The 23,574-nt window shown below is 35.8% G+C and overlaps 1 protein-coding gene across 1 annotated transcript in view; it reads right to left on the bottom strand.

Moving 5' to 3' along the window:
* Positions 1-7,603: 7,603 nt before the first annotated feature.
* Positions 7,604-23,574, bottom strand: part of LOC131220888 (probable LRR receptor-like serine/threonine-protein kinase At1g56140) — a 96,777-nt gene continuing 80,806 nt past the window's right edge. The window contains exons 18-24 of the mRNA XM_058215778.1: positions 17,574-17,754; positions 17,321-17,481; positions 12,986-13,111; positions 12,418-12,628; positions 11,607-11,838; positions 9,946-10,096; positions 7,604-8,262 (exon numbers count right to left, since the gene is read on the bottom strand). Coding sequence (XP_058071761.1) covers positions 7,966-8,262; positions 9,946-10,096; positions 11,607-11,838; positions 12,418-12,628; positions 12,986-13,111; positions 17,321-17,481; positions 17,574-17,754 — 1,359 coding nt within the window. The 3' untranslated portion in view covers positions 7,604-7,965. The remainder of the gene's footprint in view (positions 8,263-9,945; positions 10,097-11,606; positions 11,839-12,417; positions 12,629-12,985; positions 13,112-17,320; positions 17,482-17,573; positions 17,755-23,574) is intronic.

Below are 23,574 nucleotides of genomic sequence, written 5' to 3' on the forward strand. Positions count from 1 at the left end.
AAAGTAGTTTTAATTAACAGAATGTACTCCTACCATTCAACCAACTTCACTAACCCACTATTCAACCAACTAATGGAAAAGTCGATCGAATTTATTGTATCTGCAATACAAAGAGGTTGGAGTAATCTGTCATACATAGACATATGATAACTAAATAAAATAAAATATAACATTCATGTAATCATATTGTAACATTATCATATTATCACATGTTTCTTAACAAATGAAAGGTTGGACAATTTATCGATTAGTGGTTAAAATTTAATATTTAACAACTGAATATGGAGGAGAAATGTTTAAGTTCATTATTAAGTATCTTGATCGACGGATTGAACAATGAACTTCATATAGGTGCATAAGTTTGGTCATTGAAAAACTATACATTTGTTAATAGTAAAACAACACAGTTTATCAAATGAACTTATAATCTCATATAAATACTAATCTCAAATGTTCAAATCTCTAAAGAAAGTACATTCTACAAATCATATATAATTGACAGGATAACAAAACAGAAAGCAGTTAAAGATATTCAAAAGTAAACCAAGTAGTTAAGACACATTCATGGAATGTCGATGTGGTAACCAAAACAAAACTTTGATAAACAAAGTGAAGTAAGGAAAATGTGGATTTAAGAATAACTATGTGAATTCAAGGTTTTACATACTTGAGATAAATGACTTTTTACTCTCACCCTTCCTTATGTAAAGTTATCCTAAGCCTAACCACTTTAATTGAAAGTTCAAGAGATTTGGTCTTAACTTGACTTGATGCCTATTAACTGGTGAGTTGACCCAACTCATTTAATTGCAGCAGGGCTAGGCTCAACTAATCCATCCAACCCAACCAATATACACTGTTTCCTAAATCCTATACCAGGACCTGATGGATGGAGTGGATTTTAAATACACAGCTGGTGGTCCCCACGGATCTAGGGTGCTTAAAACAGGAGTTGTTGAGGATTCCGGGTCCATTTTCAAACAGGGCCAATCTGTCGAGACGACCCATTAGTTGGAAGGGCCGGATTACCCACTGGCTAGGTGCCAGGTACTTGACACCAACCAAAATTCGCATAAAAGAAGACGCTGTCCATGCAAGTGTCTAATGTGCCACCTAGATCACAACTTTTTCAATGGCTACGATCTTCTAACCACACCACTTTTCAACAAAAGACCTAGTCAACTGAACCCACGAGTTGAAAAACTTTCCCACTACTTTCCCACGTGCCACACGTCATGATCTGGGTGGACCGCCTCTTTCCTTCTTCTTTCCCTTGGAGTTACGTATACAAAGGTCAATCTGGCCGTATACGGCTGCCACCTAAAAAATGTACACACTTTCTCCCTTCCCACCTGCTCAAGATGCTGGGTGTGGCCACCGAAATGTTTTTGAGAAATTCACCACGTCCATACGTTTTGAGACCTCATTTTAGGACCTGTGATCAAAAATTAAGTCTATCCAAGACTAAAATGGGCCAATCAATAGGAAACAGTGTACACTCGGTGAGCACCGTTGAAATATTCTTATTGCCGTAAAATTTTTGTATCATCAAATATTTTTTACTTTTTCACTTAATCCCATTGGGAATGATCTTATAAACGGTTTGAGTAGCATATAAATAATAAGGTGGAGCCCAGGAAGGTTTCAACGGTAGAAATTACTTTCCTTAGTTTTCCCTCTCGCGTGACCTACTTGAGATTTTTATTCAACTCGTTTTTGGTATAGAGTAATAAAATGAACTAGCAAAGGGGACGGACGGAATGGATTTCTAATATACATTGCAGTGGGCCCCATCCAGAATCGTTGGCAGGAACTTCCTGGAAAAGGCTTTCGCCGGAAATCCCGCGGTGAACCGCAATAACCTAGATCCATCTCTTAACGGTACACGTGTGGTAGGATAGTGTTTATATATTATATAAATTATATGAATTTCACAATTTCAACTGATCATTAAAATTCAATGGTCTAATATTCAAGAGAATAAACGCTAGAAAAATAATGAATAGGATCAAGAAGATTTTCAACGGCAGTACTCAATTCCTCCTGTTTCCTCTGGTGTGGTCCGCTTGAGCTTTGTATATGCTTTGATTCTGGAATCATCCCTAAAATAATATTACAAACCAAATAGACAGCGTGATTAAGACAAATAATCACAGTGGGCCCCACAGAGTTTACTCAATGCGCTGCGCAATCCGCGTCCAAGCCAAATCGGATAGCGTACTGAGTTACTCAGTATCCTCCTATCGTACTGAGTAAACTCAGATGGTCTCACTGTGAGTGTATGTAGTTTATCCATGCCGTCCATCCCCTTTTTCCTAATCATTTTGTGGCGCAGCCCAAAATTTAAGCATATCCAAAGCTCAAGTGGACCACACCACCAGAAGTACTGAGAATAATGATTTTCACCGTTGAAACCTTTCTAGGGCACATAGCGATGTTTATTTGTCATCCAACCTATTCATAAGTTAAAAAAGACATGGGTGAAGGGAAAAAAGACAAATATCAGCTTGATCCAAAACTTCTCTGGTCTCCAAGAAATTTTCAATGGTAGAATTTCAATTCAAGGTATTTCCTGTGGCGTGGTGTACTTGATATTTGGATATGCTTAATTTTTGGTCTCAAACCTAAAATTGTCTGGTAAAATGGATGGACGGAGTAGATAGAATACTTAAATCAAGGTGAACCCCGCAGAGTTTACTCAGGACGCTTATCCTATTGAGTTACGGTTGAATGCAAGGCATTGAAAATTTTACTTTCATTGTTCTAAATTCGTCTACAGATGGTGGTGATCAATACCATCGTTCAGCGTTATTTTACTTAAGTAGCCCATATGGAATTGATTCCACAACATGGACAGTAGTGATCATCTGCACTATCTCAACACGTGGGCACTGAAGAATTGGGTGCAAAGAGTATACACTAAACTTTCGGTGTATATACTTTTGTATCACCTCTTCCATGGGAAATTAAAATTTCTTTATCCAATAGAAGTACCAGTTTTTGGGCTATTTTTATTTTTATTTTTATTTTGCTTTCCAAACAAGTGAAACCCATCTGAGATTTCTAGCTATTTTTTTGGCCTTTTTTTCTCAAAGAATGGAAAATTATTTTGGGCCTATGAGATGGTCATTGAGAATGGTCACTATTTGCCTTTTGCATAAGTCTGAACTCGGAAGTTGGTAAATATATAGCATCTACACCCAAGAATTCGGTGTATCAATGGGCGGGGAAAAGCATATACACGAACGGTTGTATGCATGCGCTGTGCATCGGATTGGTAGAGTATTGTAATTTTATATTACTATTTATTTTTATTTTTTTTACACACGCGCACACACTCATATACGCACGCCGTGGGATTTCACCGCTGGTGGGTACTCGAACCCTTGACACGGTGTTGAGACTCCTGGGAGCCTACCACCCGGGTAATAGTAAGAACCCTAATTTTATATTACTATGAATACGAGTACCTGTCGCAGTATCCAAGTTGACTTCTGTTGTAATTTTTCAATTTTCAAAAATTATTTTTTCTTAGAATGGGGACATCATTTTCTTTTTGTTAGTCTGTACGAGTGAATCGGAAGCCACACGCGCGGGCGTAGTGCACGAGCTCCAAAGCGTTCATCTGAGGGCCCACGTTGATATTCAGAAAATCATGCACGTTGGACAATCCCATCCATCCAATCAGATGACTTTTGGGATTGTTCAGAGCCTTTACCTTTGCCCATTCATTTGCAAAACGTGAGTTTAAAGCGTGACCCAATACTTTCTTAAAATAAAATTTAAATTTAAAACACCCCTTATTTAAGTCCAATTCATCAATTCATCAGTGTGGAAAGGTATACCAATGTGCATGGATTTAAAGCTTATATACAGAAGGTAGAAATTTTTTCCTCATAGATAGCGATCGATATAATCTGTACAATTCATGGGTTTTATAAGACTTAATTATATAATAATTTTAAGAATTAGACCAATTCAACACTTCAATAGACCATACCGATCGTAGATATATCAAGATTCTTCCTTAATTTAAGAAAATTAAAATAATTATATTACATAATCTAAAATGTGTGATTAAATCCTTACAATTCATTTGATTTTTAAGAATAAAATAAATTAAAATCTTAAAAATTTTAGACCGATCGAATCATTGGATGATCTGCATCGATATGAAGAAATGATAAACAATGAATTATATGTTGATTCATTATGTGGAATAATTATATGGTTGAGATCTAACTCAATTTGGACTGACTATAAAAATTCAGATATCAAATGATGATGACATCCAGATTTGATGATTGATCTAACCATCTAGTGAATTGCATTAATCAATTAATGTGAGCATTAAGAATTGTAATTAGTTAAGGTATGGATGGTCGAATTAAGATGATCATTTGTTGTTTCTTAAAATTAATCAAGTGATAATTAATGATTAGCATTCATTCATCTACCAAAGATAATTCGAATATTAAATTATCAAAGTAAATAAATCTCACAAAATTCGTGTAAATTATGACAGACTATATAAAAATTTGAAATTTCAAGGCCCACCATTAAAAATCATAGACAAGGATGAACGAAAACATCCAAGGCCCACGATAATGTTTATTTGCCATCCAACCTATTGATAAGATCACATAGACAAGGATGAAGGAAAACACAAATACAGCTTGTTCTAAGACTTTTGTGCCCCCGAGAACTTAATGGTGGGGATTCATTCACCGTGTTTCTAATGGTGTGGTCCACCTGAGATTTGGATTTGCTTGATTTTTAGGCTCATGCCCTCAAATGAGCAGGTAAAATTAATGGAATGCATAGGTAAATAACACATATATCAAAGTGGGTCCACAATAATGGCGTAGCTGAACAACGTTTGTTACCTCAAACTAACCTAATTTGCTCCGTTGCTTTTGTCGGAGGCCGATTGGTGGGTGAACCCGACTCCACATATCTACGTACACAATGATGTTTCTTAGAAATCCACCCCATCTATCCATTTTACCATATCATCATGTTAGGAGGTGGACCCAAAATTATGCAGATCCAAATCTTAAGTGGGCCACATTGAAGGAAACATCGAGGACTGGATGATCACTATTGAAATCTTCCTAGGGCTGACTATGCTGATTATATGCCATCTAAACCAATAGTAAGGTTATTCCCGTACTCATAAGATCATATCAAGAAACCGGTTGATATTTCAAAAAATTAATGTAGGCAATGGCGGTTCAATATCACTGTTTCAAGTAGTGTGGCCCACTTGAGTGTTGTAATTTTCTCATACTTAATTAGGCCCAAAGCTTAAAATGAGTTGACAAAAATGGTGGACATGGTGGATTTTTGAAAAGCATCATGGTGAGACACTCCATGTTGTTGAGCTCCTACGTCTAGGGTGCCAGGTCTGATAACATTGTTTTAAGGTGCCTGGTTTACTTGAGTTTTGGATCTTCATTATATTTGGGCCTACCATTTAAAATCAGTTGGAAAAACAGGTGGATGGGTAGGATTCTCAAAAAGATCATGGTGGGCCACATAACAATGGGTGCGGTTTCAACGATGGGCATGATCAATATTACTACTATTTTAAGCCATGTGCCCACTTCAGTGTTGAATTTATGTCATATCTGGGCCCACCTTCTAAAATGAGATGTATAAAATAGTGACAGGGTGGATTTATCAAAACATCACGGTGGATTTCCTAACATGGCACATCCATTCATCACAATTAGAGCCCACTTTTTACAACCATGGTTTAAGTTACTTTTCATAAGTTAAAAAGAAATAAAAAAATAACTTTAAAAAATAATTTTATTTAATAAATTATTTATTTAAGTTGATTAACTAAACTAACTTATTTAGAAAATTAAAGTAATTTATTAACTTACATAAATTTAAAAAAGCTACTTATTTGGTGTTATCCAAATGGGACCTTTAAAACTGCTACCAAGACTTGAGTTCTGCAAAATAAGCTGAGCTAGGAGGGTTTGGTCCGGCTTTGAAGGCTGTTTTCCTTCTATTGTAGGTCATTTCTATGGCAACAACCTACAATAATTTGAAGGGTCCAGCATCTGTATCTCAATTTTGTATGTATGGTGTTGAAGAATTTTTCTAGCACTATCTATGTCTTACTATTTCTCTACAATTCTCTCTTTCTTATCTCTAATAATAGATTTATTGTATACAGTTATTTCTATCTCTTTTAAAACTTCTATATATTAATCTCCATGTACTTATATGAAACCTATACCAATCATTAGATACCACAAAAATTTAGGCCCATAACTAAAAAATTCATACCCTTCGTGATTCACATGAGCTATACCTATGGAAACAATTTGGAAGGCGAGTGTTGCTCTATATACTATTTCCAATCATGTAGGCCACATAAATCATATATGGAACTGATTTTTGGCACTTTACTTAATATGGGGTGATGCACCTGGTGGTTAGGATGAATTTTACATAAACATCATAGTGGGCTCACTCAAACTGCATACCCTGGAATGATAATTATATTAATTCATGATATATCTTTTTAAAAACTTTCTGAAAAAAGGTATGAGATATAAATTTCTGTAGTTATTTATTTATTTATTAATTCTCATATATATAGTCATAGAGAGGGGGTGGGATGGGGCTCATGGTGGATCTCACCATAATGTGCCTGTGAAATCTGTGCATGATGGAAATTTAGCCATAAGATAAGGCAGACGTATGAGTTAGGTTGGCCATACATAGATAAATAGTGTGAGAGGGGATGCTTACTCTTTATTTTTATGGGGCTCACTGTGATGTTTGTGTGAAATCTACTCCAATCATTAGTTGCCTCATAAAATGTCATGCATGGGTACAAAAAATTAGGCCTATATGTGATTTATGTGGGCCATACTAAGTGAAACAATTTAAATAGTGAACGTCCCCATCACTGTCTCCACTCAGTTGGACCACCTGAATTATGGATTTGGCTAATATATCTTCCATTCCATTTTCAAAAACTACAAAAATATTATGCTCTTGTGAAAACTCTCTCTGTTCCTTTTTTCGGCTTACGAGTTTTGGTTGCTGACTTCATTAGTCATTACTGAGTTAACTCTCAACACTTTCAGGTTAAACCGCAAGTGGTGCGAACCCATGTACAAAGAGTGCACCGCTGGGACCCAATTATAGTCGTTGTATCCTATAGGTTGATTGTTCTGAAAACTCATTGCACTTGGGACGCTGTCCAAGGGGAGATTAGATTTCAAGCCGAGTCCCTCACTTCATGCCTCAACTCAACTCCATAAATTTTTTATCTATTTTTTTTTCTTCTTTTTGATTTTAAATATTTTATTTAATTCAACAAAATATTCCAACAATATCAAAGTTTAAAACTCGTGGGGTTAACTCCAAAATCAGTTGAGTTAACTGGGCTCGTTGAGAAATCAAGCCAAGTCAGCCAGAAACTTTTTATTGAGTCTCACTTGTTTGAGTTTTTAAAAACTTGTCAAGTCCAATGGTAGACCCGGTCAAGTTGACATGATTCGTACTGAGTCAAGTCGAATCACTCGCCAGTCAACTCCTTCAATAGAAGCAAGGTTCTTAACTGATGGAATACTAATGCACTTGCAATTTTCTTTGGATACTTGTATTGTTTAATAATGAAAAACATTTAATACTATCTTAATTTAAGATTCAACTGAGTCTTAGAGTCATCCCGACCCAGCAGGACATCGGGTCGAGTCGAGTTTTCAGCGTTTCGAACTATGACACATACACATACTGCCTGATAAGATTCATTCAACATCCAAATAAAAGATATAAACAAAGATTCATAGCAGTGAGAGGATAACTTGAAGAAATGCATGCACTGCTTAGAAAGTCCATCAGCCCTGTCTTTCTCTAGTGATCTCTTGCAAAAATGGTTGAGTGGGCAGAGGCGAGTGTTCTGCAGGAGTAGACCAACTCGAATTGTTCGACGTGTCACATGGGCCTTCCATTGTTATTTCCATAGATCCTCGACATATTGTCGCTCAGGGAGTTGGTTAATTCATCGAATTGCCACAAAGTCAAGTAGCTGGGCCGTGATGTGACACTGCTTACTTCAACGTCGCCTGAGAGCATGGCCACCACACGGGACATTGGTGGGCGTAGCACCGGAGATGTTTGAGTGCACAAAAGAGCTACTCCAATCATTCTTAGTGCTTCTCCTTTGTCAAATTCGGACAACGTCGGATCGATCAGTTCCAATGGACGGTTAGCTTCGTGTAGAGTCCAAGCCTAAGAAATTATGGAATGATGAGGTATTATTAATACATTGAGTGAAAAAGTAATAATACATCGATCTTATGTCCACAAATCCATCATTGAAAGATAGATAGTGATCACTTGGTAGAATGAATTGTGAAGAAAGTTCATTATTTTGTGATTGAAGCAATGCTACTTTTAGATGTGCATCTGCAAATGCCAAATAGAAACACCTCACATGTGCCTATATCTCACATGTGTGTGAGATATGGGCTGTTCATTAGGCACGTCCTGCAGTGGATGTAGCCTAGCCCAAAAATTCTGGCTGGTCCACTGACTAGGTAGGCCACTTGTCCATTTAATTTAATCCATTAGCTATCTTTGTGGTCCACCTGAAAAGTCGGCTGGCCTTATATTTTTAGGATAGGAAACTGACGTAGGGAAGGACGTAATGAGGTCGATCACCGTCTTCTTCGGGGAATAACTACTCCGAATCCACGGTGCTCTCTGGACTCCTTACAGAGCTTTGTCAAATTCACGAGCGATAAAAATAGAAATAGTTTCTAATAAATTTGAAATAAATTGATTGATGATTAAAAAAAAAATGAAATTACAATCCTTTAAACAATGGCCTCAAACATAGGACAAAGTTTCAGACTCGAGCTCCCTAAAAACGTGACTTACTATAAATAGTAAACTTACTATTTATATACAGTTACCATTAATCCTACTAGACTTCATGGTTTTCGGCCAAAAGTAGTAAGTGTCCAATTTGGACTAACCACGTTATTCCCCTAATTTTTCTTAAGCCCTTTTCATGTTGGGCACGACTCCTACAACTCAAAGGATAAAAAGCTATACTCAAATTAAAACTTACTATTTATAGTAAAAACAAAATAAAAATGCACTTTTGACTGTCCATCTAATGGAATCTCACAAATCCGGCATGGGTAACTTGGTATAGCAAGGTTGGTTGGCTGAAAGTAGCTTCTCCTACCCCAAAATCATATATGATATGTCAATAAACTCATCCCAGTTTGTGAGATATGATTGTTTTAAGGTTCTGACGGTCCGGATCATTTCTGCCTCCGATCAGGCCTTCTCTGGTCCATCTTTGCCATGAAACTGTCTGCGACCCGCTCTACATTGGAAACAGTTTCTATGGGACCCACTTGATTGATTACCCAGCTCTTACACACATATATCCCATGTAGGCACACGTAGGATGCTTGTGTTTGGCCCATTTACATGTTGCATTCTTCTTTAGGTTGCGTTTGGATGCACAAGTGAATTGAATTGCAGGCATCAGTTTAATCAAAATGGCAAAACGACGAAAGTTAATTGACGTTTCCCAGAGTCCACATCCAGGAAGTAGCCCCTCAAATTGCAATTACAAATCTTTGTAGTCCAACTTGAATGTAACACAATTGTGATTTCATTCCCAAAACTTCAATACGGTGGGAAGGAAATTACTATTTCGTTATTTCCACTTTATTAGATTTATAATCGTGATTCGAATCAAAGGTGCTCCAAATGCAACCTGGGCGATCATCATTTGAATCGTAACCAATGAAAGGTAATAGCAGGAACCTGCAACACTGAGCAAGATAACGAGTCTCGACAAACTGCATGTGCATGTTCGTATATGTGTCCTGATGAAAGAATCGAATTACCAGCCTACAGACTGATTCCTATAAGGTGATTAAAATGCCGTACCCATTCGAGGAGATATATCTTATCTTGATCCAAGCTTGTATCTGTATTTGGCCTTCCGCTGAGAATCTCAAGTGCGACGACCCCAAATCCGAACACGTCAGCCTTTTCTGTCAGATGCCCACGCATGGCATACTCCGGTGCAAGATACCCACTTCAAGAATTCAAGAGGCCCAAGGTTCCACGAAAAAAAAAACTTATAATGAGCAAATTAGGACATGTTCTGGATGCTCAATTAAATTAAGTTGTAATAATCAGCTTATAAGGAAAAAAAATAATCAGCTTATAAGAAATGATCAAAGTGGGATGGCCGTTTTAAATGATATGATGACTAAAAAACAAATGCCAATGATCATTTCCTTCATTTCCATATGTTTTTGCTATTTCTCAGCCATTTTAGTGTTTAAAGAATCCTCTGATCAGTGCTCGAAATATCAGTATTGCATTATGTATTGCAACCTTAGAATAGAGATATGCATTAGTTATCGCATGAGATATATCTCGCTTGTATCGCATAATATATCACTATTGTTGGAAACATGGAGAAATGTTGGGAAATTAGTTGAATTTTTCAATAAAACTTCAATCATTGTTAAAAAAGATATCAATATACACTTGTAAATAAAAACATCATAAAAAACAAGTGCACATAATAAGTTTTATTTGTATGGGGTCATAATCTATATGTTGTTTAACTGAATTGTTGCAAGTATATTCATATAATTTAAAAATGTAATAAGACATGGAAACACAAACAATATATTCAAAAGTAAAAGAATAATCACTAAGTCAGGTGACATACATGTTTGATTTTATGTTTAGACACAAAAATTGCAACCAATTTGTGAGAAATTGAAATTTTTTTGATTTATTTAAATTTCTCGCAACTTGAATCATCTCCAAATCTCGAAATCGAAGCTCCCAATCTTTAATTTTTTCATGCAAAACATGAAAAATCATGAATTTGTAACAATTTAATACTGATTTAACATGATTTATAGAGAAAAAAAAAGATTGAAAATTGAGAATGTTCACCGGATCGAACATATGGGATAAATTCAACTACTTGTGCATTTCATATCACACAAATGAGATACAAGATATATCATGGGACATGGGCTGATATCGTCGATACTTAAAACACTGCCTATGATAACTCGAAGTCCTCTTTAAGTTGTGTAAGAGAAAGTCAGCATACAAGCCCTTTACTATTTTTAGTAAGTTTGTTATGTCAGGTAATTCCAAGAATCAAGGCTAAGCCACATCATCATTATCAATTTTATTATCATTTTAGTTTTATTATTTTTATTTTTGTAAACCTTTGTGTATTCAAGGTTTATCATAGAGGAAGACAACAATCATCTCCTAATCTTTTTGCACATTCCTGCTACATTAGATAGTGCCCTAAAGTGCAAATGATAAAAGTGGGCTTCCCCGCCCCTACTCCGTTCATCATGAGGTACTAGCGTCTTACTCAGAACTAAAGTTGTTTCAGTCCCAACTTCAAGTTCATGGAATTGCAATTTGGTATTTACTCATCATATCATTTAAAAGGCCATCCCACTTTGATCATTTCTTATAAATTGTTAGAATTTAGTTCCATTGAGCATCCAAACAGATCGTTAAGTATGAGAGATGAATGTAAACAATTGAGTGTTTCTTACATTGTCCCTGCAACCCGTGTGCTGATGTGTGTCTTCTTATCATCATATAGTTTGGCCAAACCAAAATCTGAAATCTTGGGATTGAGATCAGCATCAAGCAAAATATTACTGGCCTTGACATCTCTATGTATGATTCGGAGCCTCGACTCCTCATGGAGATAAGTGAGGCCTCGTGCCGTACTCAAGCAAATACCGTAGCGGGTGGGCCAATTTAGATGCAACTTACGGTCACCTGCAAGGCAAAGACATGCATTTACATGGACATGATGCATTATACTCTTATGGATACACTGATTAATATAGGTAATAGGGAAATCGACTGAACAAGACATTTATTTTGGTTGGGCGCCGCCATTGATACCACAGTAAGGGTGCCATTGACACCCCTAAATAGCAATTCCCCCTAGTATGTGCCAAATTGCTAATGTAGAACATATGTGCAAGAAAAAAGACTGTTCATCAGGTGGGGCCCACCTTGCATTTGCCATGACCCAAAAATAAAGGCAGTTCAATTTTCAAGTGGGGAACATGTGTATCATAAATGTGGATATTGGTAATTTTTTATAATTGTCCATTTGTTTCAAACATGTGTTGGGCTACATGATGATCAGAATGCCTGGATTTGGGCAGTTGTATATTCATGTGGGGCCCACCAGATGAAGGGCCTGTGGCCTGGATGTCACACATGCGTGCATATGCTGCATTGGCAGGTGCAGTTACCAGATCCTACTCTTACCAACAGCCACCACATTCCTCATTTTGGTCATAGCTCAAGAATATGGTTTTACAGAAATAGGGGCATGTTTTGTACCGTAGAGTGCATGATCAAGGCTCTTGTTTTCGAGATACTCGTAAACCAGAATCTGCTCATCTCCCTCGATGCAGCATCCATACAACTTCACAAGGTTCCGGTGTTGCACTGCTGATATGGTAACAATCTCTGTTACAAACTGACTCTTTCCATGATGAGATGCCACTGAGAGTTTTTTCGCAGCTACTGTCCTTCCATCTGAAAGCGTACCCTACAAAAATACCACAGTTTGATAAAGTAAATGAAACCTCCAATATGCATTTATTTATATACATATGTATGGTGGATGGATGTATAAATGTTAGTATGTGTAGTGGGTTCTGGGTAGGTATGCACATAATTGCAGTATAAAATGAGCCTGAGTCACCACAGAGAGAGTTATATAGAAGCCTGTTTGGATGTCCACACACATTGGGATTTGTATTGACTTCCAAACACACCCTTAGTTCTCAATTGGTGCTTTGTTTTCCTCTGTGACAACCATTCACATTACCTAATCTCGAAAATCGAAAATGGAATAATACTGTCCTTTGATACATTCTTTTCAGATCCGTACGAAAAAAAATACCTTATAAACAGCCCCAAATCCTCCTGCTCCCAACTTATTTTCCAGACTGAAATTTCCTGTAGCAGTCCTCAGTTCGGAATAACTAAAAGTGTTTGGGTTGGCACCCATCTCCAGAAGCTTTGAGAATTCACATAAGTGAGCAGGTTAGGATTATATATCTACTTAAATGGAATACAAAAATGCATGCTCTCTCTCTCTCTCTCTCTCTCTCATGAACTTGTTTGAAAAAAATGGTATGAATCCCCAATTTGTAGTTCCATTTACTTAATTGACGATTTTCTTTTTAAGGGTCTGTTTTGATGGACCAAATAATTGAATTGTAAACATTCAGTTGAACGAAGAAGAAACAACCACACCGTAATGACCATCTGAAGAACGTTACTCTACCCACATTTTTCATTTGTTAAAAAACAGAAATTATATAATATAGGAAGTAACACCAAACAAAAACCATTGGAACAAAACAGAAAACAAAAGCACAAAATCCTACGACAGCCAAACCCCACTACTAAAACCCAAAAGCCATGCACCCAAAAACAAAAGAAATAAGAGCCTTCCACTGGAAGCACACAGAGATGAATCAAGGATAACAATCCAATAGCACCAGGCAAACAGAAAGAGAACACAACGATTTAACATGGAAAAACCCTTTCAGGAAAAAAAACCACGGCACAAAGCGACAGATATCACTATGAAGGCAGAAATTACAAAGAAAAAGAGCTTACCCGATTCGAACAACATTGAATCTCACATTTGCTATATCCTTTGAAACCCTATGACAATTTAAAAACCCTTAGAGTTGCTCCCAATCCCGTTTACACCCATATATATAGCCTTGGAAAGAATCCCAAATGAAATCGAAAATAAATCCCACAAATTCGCAACTTTGTGAAAAATCTGCACAGAATCTGTCGATGTCATCGAACACTCATAGATGACATCGAAACTAATCCTTCGATGACATCAAACACTAATCAATGGCATTGAACTAACACCTTAACTGTTCAGAGAAAAAAAATATGATTTTCCAAAAAATTCTCGATGGTATCGAATACTCATCAATGGCATCGAAGGTGGCATCGAGCAAGCTGTCGATGGCATCGACAGACCTAGTGTCTAATTTGATTTAAGACATCAAATACAACATCCACACCAACTGACACATCATGTCACACAACACAAAAATGCCAAAGACCCCGTGAAAACAAAAGACTCCCATTTCAACCAAACTTCTAAATAGGCTAAGCAAAGTAATTCCTTGAGCTTTTGCTATCTCACCAACCAAAATAAGTATGTACCTCCCGTGTACTTCTTAACATCCATCAGTATACCATCCGGTCCAAAGGCCTTTCCTATCTTCATCTTTTTCGAAGCTTCTTGATTACTAATCTCTTGAAAGTATCTATGCTCTCCAAGCTCATTTGAATTTATAATTCCGTCTATCCCTATGCTTTCATACTGATTGTCACTTAGCAAGTTCTAAAAATCGCTTCTCCACCTTTCATTGATCTCATTGAACTTAACCAATACCCTTTGGTTATCGTTTTTAATGCAACTAATATTATTAATGCCCGTATTGTATTTTAAAAAAGTTTTCTTTTTCTTAATAATTTTGTTTCAAAATTTAAGTTTTCTCTCCATGTTTCTTTTTTAAAAATGTTTTTGTTTTTAGTGTAGCTTTCTTGGCTCACATAAGAAAGAACCAAAGAAATCTCATGTACATGAGAGATGTAGTTTGTATAAGGCTTGAGCCGCCAAGGAGGAATAGCCATTTGGGTTGGACCATCTCTATACAACACGCGAGCACCGTGTTGAGCTGAGTTGTGTCATGGCCGTGTGCGCACATGCCGCGTTAGGCCGGGCCAGGTCCGGGTCTAGGTCTATGTGTAGATTGAGAGTACACTCGTGCTAATGGTTTTTGTTATGCACTCTGTGAGTATACTTGCAACTTTCGATTTTGCATGAATTTCAAACTATGGACGCATCTATTTAGGTAGTCGCACCAATTAAGTTCAAATCCAACGGACCTAACACATTTGAAACGGTGCTTTAAGTACCTAATCGTGGTCTATATATAGACCTATTCCTTTTCTGATTTTTTCATTCAAACCAACGATTTCTTTCTCCGTTTCTTCAAAATTTCGTATCCGGTTCAATATTATTTTGCCAACTGAGTTCGCTACTGAGTCAACTCACTTCGGTTAAGTTCTACATGCTAGTTCGAGCCTATGTACAACGAGTGCACGATTGAGACCGAGTAATAGTCATTGTATCTTGGAGGCCAATTGTCGAAGATTCCTGTTGCGCTTGGGACGCGGTCCAAGGAGGGCCAATTTGGTTTTAAGCTAGGTGACCCAGTCATGCCTCAACTCAAGCAAATAAGTCATCCTTTTTTACTTTATTTTTTATTTTTATTTTTATTTTTTTGAATATTATCTACTATTTTCAGCAAATTATTTCCAACAGCCCCTACATTCCCCTCTCAATTTCACAGGTTTGAAGACATTTATCACCTATTCTACTCTCACTCTAGCACAAAGACCATGACGTGTCTTAAATTTTGCCTCATTTACTACTTTCTTCGTGTTCCTTTTGGCATTTCTATATTCTTCTAAACATTCAAGTTTCTAATTGATTTGTGATGGTTCAATTCCATAAAATAGAAAATGACCAATGTATTTCAAGCCGCCATATTGCAATTACTATATTTAATTTAGTACCCAAAATTAGAAGCACTAGGGATTTTTATTTTTTTTAATGAAATTATGTTTATCCATTCGGTTGCGTGTTTGTAAATGTCACTAAAAATGGATGTCTAGCATGTAGAGCAATAATTTTCCACCTTTTTTGTACCAAGTAAATACCTAGGATGTTTTGGGTCCTGCTTGAAATGTTACGAATATTGATTTGGGTGGAACAAAATCCTGCTTACAAGGATAACTGAATATGGCCTAAGAAAGCTAATTGGTAACTAGAAAATTTTCAAAGAAAAATTGCGATATCTCCTAGTTGAGAAAACTTAAACTAAAGACTCAAATCCACTCTCCTATTGAGTGGATTTTCATGTTAAAGGTATTTTAGGACCATAACATGCAAGTTAGAAGTGTCTGAGTTGGAGTTTCAATACATATCACTTAGGTTGTGTTTCAATGTTAAATCTAGTGTTTGAAATATCGGTATCACATTACGTATCGCATCCTTGAGCTATAGATATGTGTCGGTTATCACAAGGGATACATCATTTGTATTAGGTAATTTATTGCACTTTTTGGGAAACATGGGAAAACATTAGGAAAATTGTTGAATTTTTCAATGAAACTTCAAGGATTGTTAAAAAAAAAACCTTAATACACACTTTGAAATCATAACATCTCAAAAAGTAGTATACGTAATAGGTTTCCTTTGTATAGTGTCCTAAGTAATGCGTTGTCTAATTGAACTAATGCAACTATATTCAAATTGAATTCATAACATTTACAGTATATGTGATGATCATTTCATCAATCACTCCTAAATACCTTGAAGTTAGTCTCAATTAACAGCTTGTTAAAGGGAAATTTCGAGAAAAAACTAATATTTTAATAATTTTTATTTTCTGAAAATTGACAAGGACTTAACAAATCAGTAGATTGGCCCTCATACATGCTTGATTTCATGTTTGGAATGCAACATTGCAAGCAATTTGGGAGAAATTAGAAAAATTTTGAATTTTCCCAAAATTGAAACACCTAGACTCAAATTTTGAAATTAGAGTGTATGTGATGATCATTTCATCAAATACTCCTATATACTTCAAAATTGGTCTCAATTGACAGCTAGTTAAAGGAAATTTTTGTAAAATAAAAATAAAAATGGAGAACACGAAGAACCAATGGAAATCAAAATCAAAGCTCCAACTTCATGATTTTTCATGCAAAACATGAAGAACCAATGGATTTGTAACCATTTGACAAACATAATTTCAAGGAAAAAAAGTGATTAAAAATTGAAAATGCTCACTGGATCAAACGTGTGGGATATATCAGCACTACTTGTTGTTTCATATCACATAGGTGGGATACAAGATATATCGTGGGATATATCGGCCGGTATCGTCGATGCTTAAAACATTGGCTAAATCTAACAGAATCGTGGTAGTTCAATTCAATAAATAGAAAATGATTAAAGTGGGGCTATCTCCCCATATTGTTATTACTACCATTTCAAGCTGATATATGAATTAAAATGGTGCCACCCCCACTTCGATCATTCCACTGCAATGAATTTAATAAATTTCAATCCAGTTCAGTTGAGCATCGAAACACACCCTAATTTAGCAATATTGGTATTACCTTCATCTTCGTGGATGCCTTTGCTCCTTTGTTTCCAAATAAATATTGCGGAAATGGATATAAAACTCAGAGCAACAGCACCAACTATAATCCCAACAATCAAACCAATCTTGTTCTTCTTTCCCCAAGAAGTTAGCGCACGCTTACTAAAAGTTGGTGGGAAATCTAAAAGTACGGCCAAAATGTTCATTTGTTAGTATTGAACATCTAGAAACTTTAGAATTTGATTCTAGTATTCAGTTCTAAATATATATTACCTGGAGTGACGTTGATGGCCGAAATGGATGGCCCAACTGACCCTGTCCCTTTTCCAGCCCTAAAGAGATGGATTTCAATGAAATTCTTGGATACATTAACCTTGAAAGTCTTCAAAACTACACTATTAGTCACTCCACCTGCCTCCTTTTTTATATCAAAATCTTTCAATTGGAGATTACCCTGGGAAAGCAATTAATAGAGTATCCAAACAAGCAAAGAATATGGTCATAATGAATTCACAAACTGCATAAGCTGAAACACAGTTGCAAAGGATGGTGATTGATATGTTTCGGACTGCCAAACATCCATACTTCAAGAAAGCATGAACATTTTATTTTCACCATTTATAAAAAAAAAATAAAAATAATAAAAATAAAAAAAATAAAAAAAAAAGATTTGTTGGACCTACCTTTGGAGTTGAAGATGATCCATATTGCTGCTAGCCTATCCATGTTATCCATATCGCTACTATCCTATATATCAATGTTCTATGGAATTGGCTTTTTTTCTTTTTTTGCTGCCTTAATTATTGTAAGCTTACTTTTCAAAAGTTGCTTGATGGTTACATTTTTTTTTCCATAAAGGTGGGGGCACACTAGATTGAATTGGCAATTATTTCTCTCATAATTTGGTTTTGAAAGAAACATAATTGCATTTTGTGGGAAACTCCAACATTACAAATGCTAGGAAACATTATTAGTTTCATTTTGACTAAACTAAATGATGGCACTTCAATCCATTTGCACTAACAAACAGAATCTTATAGTACGAAATATTCCATTTACTGATTTTTTGTTTTTAACAATACATGCTTGTAAGTACATTCCACTTGTACTTCTCCTCTTTCGGTATCAGGCTTACCGGAAACCTCTGCTTGTCGGCAATCTCCTCCTCCTCCGAGCAGTCCAGGCTACTCAGCCCTTCAAATAGTTGGATTTTTTATTATTATTTTTTTTTTAAACACTAGAGGAATTGAGATTCACTCTCTGTTTGCAATTCAGCTAGGCCAGTTGGCTCTAGCCTGGATAATAATGGTCCTACACTATATTTGTTGGGCCTTTCCCTGCCAATGGGCCCACTCCAACAGGATCTGTTGGGCCTTGTGCACCATTAACAGAACCCTCTTGAGTTGTGAGCCATCCCCAATCATTGGGCCCACCCCATGATCAGTCTCCTGCTGGGCTAGCAAACTCTGGACCTTCTCTTAGGCCAACACCAATCAGTGGGTCGCTGCTTCAGCCCAGCTTACATCTGACCATGTTACTGTAGCCCCTCGACCTCAGTGACCTTCATAATGTCCAGGAAATGTGCAAAGTTGACGCAAACAATGTTTTAAATATCAATAATATCGGCCAATATATCCCATGATATATCTTATATCCCACTAGTGCGATACGAAACGCACAAGTAGTGCGATATATCCCACATGTTTGATTTGGTGAGCATTTTCGAATTTCAATCATTTTATTTTCTATAAATTATGTTAAATTAGTGTCAAATTGTTAAAAAACTATGATTTTTCATGCTTTGCATGACAAATCATGGATTGAGAGCTTCAATTTCAAGATTCAGAGGATATGGGTCGAGTTGCGGAATTTTTTTTTTTTAAAAATCAAAAATTTCCAATTTCTCGCAAATCGTTTGCAATTTGTGTCCAAACATCAAATCAAACATGTATATAACCTAATGTGGTGATTCTTCTTTTGCTTTTGAATGTATTGCTTGTAATTCCACACGTCTTCTTACATTTATAAATTATATGAATGGACATTAAATATATTTGCATCAATTCAGTTAGACAATGCATAGATTAGGATCCCATACAAAGAAAACCTATTGTATATTGATGTATTTTTTATTTTTTTTTAACAATCATCGAAGTTTCATTGAAAAAATCAACCAATTTCCCAATATTTCCCCATGTTTCCAACAATAGTGATACATTACACGATACAACTGATATATCTCATCCGATAACTGATATGTATCTGTATCCCAAGAATGCGATACGTAACACGATACCGATATTTCGAACACTGGACGCAGGGAAGGATGTGAGGTCGAGCACCATCTTCCTTAAGGATAATTGTTCTCAATCCACGGAACTTCTCTTGACTCCTCACAGAGAAATCTCGAATTCACAAGGAAAAGAAAATAGAAATAATTCTAAAATATTCGAAATAATTTTATTGATGATGAAAAATGAGTTTACAACTCTTTAAATAAGGCTGCAAACCCTAGGGAAAAGTTTCAGAATCATACTATAACTAAAACTCTTATAAATCGCGATTTACTATAAATACTAAATTTACTATTTATAGACGGTTTTGATTTCCACTCGACCTCATGGTTTTCGGCAAAAAATAGTAAGTGTCCTATTTGTCTCAACCATGCTATTCTCCTAATTATTCTAACCACTTTTCATGTTGGGCGCAACTCCTAAAGCCCAATGAATGAAGAGTTATACTCAAACTAAAACTTACTATAAATAGTAAAAACGAAATTAAAATAGGATTTCGACTGTCGATATGGTGTTTTTTCACAAATTCGGCGTGTGCAGCCCCATGCTATGTTGGGTGGCTAAAGTAGCTCGTCCTGCCCCAAAATCATATATGGTACGTCTAATAGCTCAATTTGGTTTGCGAGATACGTCTGTTTTAAGTTCTGACGGTCCGGATCACTTCTGTCGTCAACCGGCCTTTTCTGATCCATCTTGGCTATGAAAGTGTCCGCGACCCGCTTTACATCAAAAGCTCTCATTTCCACATGGCTAAGCCCAACATATCTATGAGGGGATACCATATGCCCCATTCATCCCTTCACAATCCCTATTTATGATGAGGAGGTTGATGAGGGCTAAAAAAATTAGGGTAATTTTCTTGTTCGCTACTCTGTGAGCAAAAAAGGTTTTACTTTCCCATGATATAGTAAATAAAAGATTGTGATCTCGATATTGCCCAAGTTACACTAATGATAATATCACCATATGATCAACATTATTGTTTTTTTATTTAATAAATTTTTTTGGCAATATCGATACATTGGCGATATTAGTGAAATATTGCCAATACAGTGGCGATACAAGTGACAAGAGGAATTTACACAGTAAAAAATATCGGTGACACAACGAAACCAAAAATTTACACCATCGAAAATATTAACGATATTTAGCAATATAGTGCCGATACCTCAAATTTGTAGGACTACCAGTGTTATCAGTATGGGTGAGCTAGAGATACGGATAATATCGAGGATATTTTAATAATTTTAGGATACTCTGACAATGCATGGATATATATTTCACTTCAACACTAGACTATGCAACAACATTTTGCTTATTGCTCTTCCAGGCAACTACATTACTACCAAGAAAAGTACAGTAGCCTATATTCAACTGCTAATCATGTCTTGACCTTATATAATCCGCATCTTAATAACCAGCTACCTCAGGATGGCCATGAGATCTATACAAAATACATTTCCCACGTGCATACTTCAAGTATATAAGAAGCCCTATAACTAGTGTTTCTATTATCAACGATATTATTGATAATATAACCAATAATATTAGCATTGCTGGTTCAGCTATGCCGAAACTCCCTTTAATATACATATTTCCAATTATCAGCAATATATTCACAAGACATGACATCGTTAAAGTATTGCTACCTTTTCCTTTATAAAGTTCCCCTTATCAATGATTATTGTTGATATTGCTGTTACAGGGAGTTAGGGTGTGGTACCCTATGCCCATTGGTGCAATTGGTCGCCTGTTATGGGTAGATGAAAGTTCTACAAGGGCTCCTTGTCAGTAAAGAGGTTTTCCCTATCTCTCCCTGCCCCTGTCGTAGTCCTCTAGATGAGGCTTGTGTAGTTTCCTGCCCTATAAGTCTGTCGACATTCTGCTAGAGCAATTTTTCTGATTAAGAGGGTAGAAAATTCATGTGCTTATTTCTAGAAAGTAACATAGTTTGATTCAAATGTGAGGTAGGCCTTAAGTGTAAAGGATGATGCTTTGTCCCTAGATTACATGTGTGTGTGTGTGTGTGTGTGTGTGTGTGTGTGTGTGTGTGGATAGATGGATATTACATGTGAGGTGTTAAGTGCTAAATATTGCATATTTATTCCCAGTTTTGCATCCTTTTTCTGTGTGTTTAAATGTTAAATTGGTCTAACTAGATGTGTTTTCTATGTGCAGGAAAGAATATGAAGTTCAAGATGAATTCAAACTAATTAAGGAGATTTGAAGTCTAAAAGAGTTTAAGAAAAAGTCTGGAAGAAATTTGAAGAAACCTAGCTTTGAAGACAATGAAAGATATTACAAAAAATCACATTTTTCGATTTGATTGACAACCTTGTCAATTTGATCAAGAAACTCCGAAAATTCAAAGTTGGTTACTAGAAAATTTTCATACTTTTCGATTCAATTGATGAAAGCTTCTATTTGATCAATAGGTCATCAATTGGACTTGATCGATCGAAAGAACATATTGATAAATTCAGATTTTTTGAAAAAACTTGTTGAACAATTTTGGACAACTTCAACTCGATCAAAAGATATTTTGATTCAACCGAAGGGATTTCGATGGGACTTGATCGATCGAAGGATTCGATCGATGGTGTGCGCAAGTGCATAAGTTCGCGAATTTTCTAAGTAGGTGGGATTTTTCTTATTTTAGGAGGCCTTATGGACATAAATTAGACACAATTAAGGGTTTGGGGGTGTGTAATTATCTTTGATATCATTGAAATATCTCCAATATAATCATTTTCTCTAGCTTGTCAATACTAAAAACATTGATAGCGAAACTGATAACATAGGTAGTATTAAAAATTCTAGGCATAATCAATGTATTAAGTATCGCCAACGTATCGATATCACCAATATTTTCAATTGTGTAAATTTCAAGCATTGCTTGTATTGCTAATGTATCGATATCATCAATATTTTTTAGTGTGCAAATTTTAGGTGACGCCGTGATGCTTGTATCACAAGTGTATCAACGATATTTTAATAATATCGTCAACATACAGATATTATAGAAAGTTTGTTTATTAAAAAAATAAATTGTATTTCAATTTTTTTATGAGCACATCGTTGCATGTAGTTTGCAATTTGTCATTGCTAATATTGATAATATCTCAATATTATCATTACCACAACATGTGCGATATCAAGACTACGATCTTTCGTTTCCTTTTCAGATGTTGATGATTTCTTGATAAAATATCGCGAGTTGTCAATATTCTAATTTTTGGATAGATGATTGAATGGTTAATTAGATGGGATGGGTGGGATGGTTAGACTATTTCTTACAACGATTAGACTATTTCCTACGATGACATATGCTTTTAATCCTCCATTAAATGGAAACTTATTATATACACATTTCACAAATTTTTATTCATAAATATGCAAATGTGTATTTTATCATCTCTTGAAGTTTCATTAAAAATTCTACCATTTCTCCCATGTTTTCCCATATTTTCGGTTATCACTGATATTATCGGCGATATCGATATTATTTCCATATCCCCAGCTAGTGAAACTTGTAGTGATTTTGATCATTCAAACATGTGTTAAGTGCTATATATTGTATACGTATCATCAGTTTTCCATCTATTTTCCTATGTGTTTGAATGTTAAATTGATCTAGCTAGATGTATTTTCTATGTAGAGGAAAGAATATGAGGTCCAAGATGAATTCGAGCTAATTGAGGAGATTTAAAGCCTAAAAGAGTTTAAGAAAAACTATGAAAGAACCTTGAAGAAACCTACCTTTGAAGATCATGGAAGATATTACAAAAAATCACATTTTCGATTCGATCAACAACCTGGTCGATTCAATTGAGAAACTTTGAAAATTCGAAGTTGGTTTTTGGACAATTTTCGACCTTTTCGATTCGATCGACAGGTTGTTGATTGAACTCGATCGATCGATCGAAGGAACAGATCGATAAATTCATATTTTCTGAAGAAACTTGCCAATACCGGGGCAT

The sequence above is a fragment of the Magnolia sinica genome, chromosome 12, assembly GCF_029962835.1.
Source record: "Magnolia sinica isolate HGM2019 chromosome 12, MsV1, whole genome shotgun sequence".
NCBI classification, from domain to species: Eukaryota; Viridiplantae; Streptophyta; class Magnoliopsida; order Magnoliales; family Magnoliaceae; genus Magnolia; species Magnolia sinica.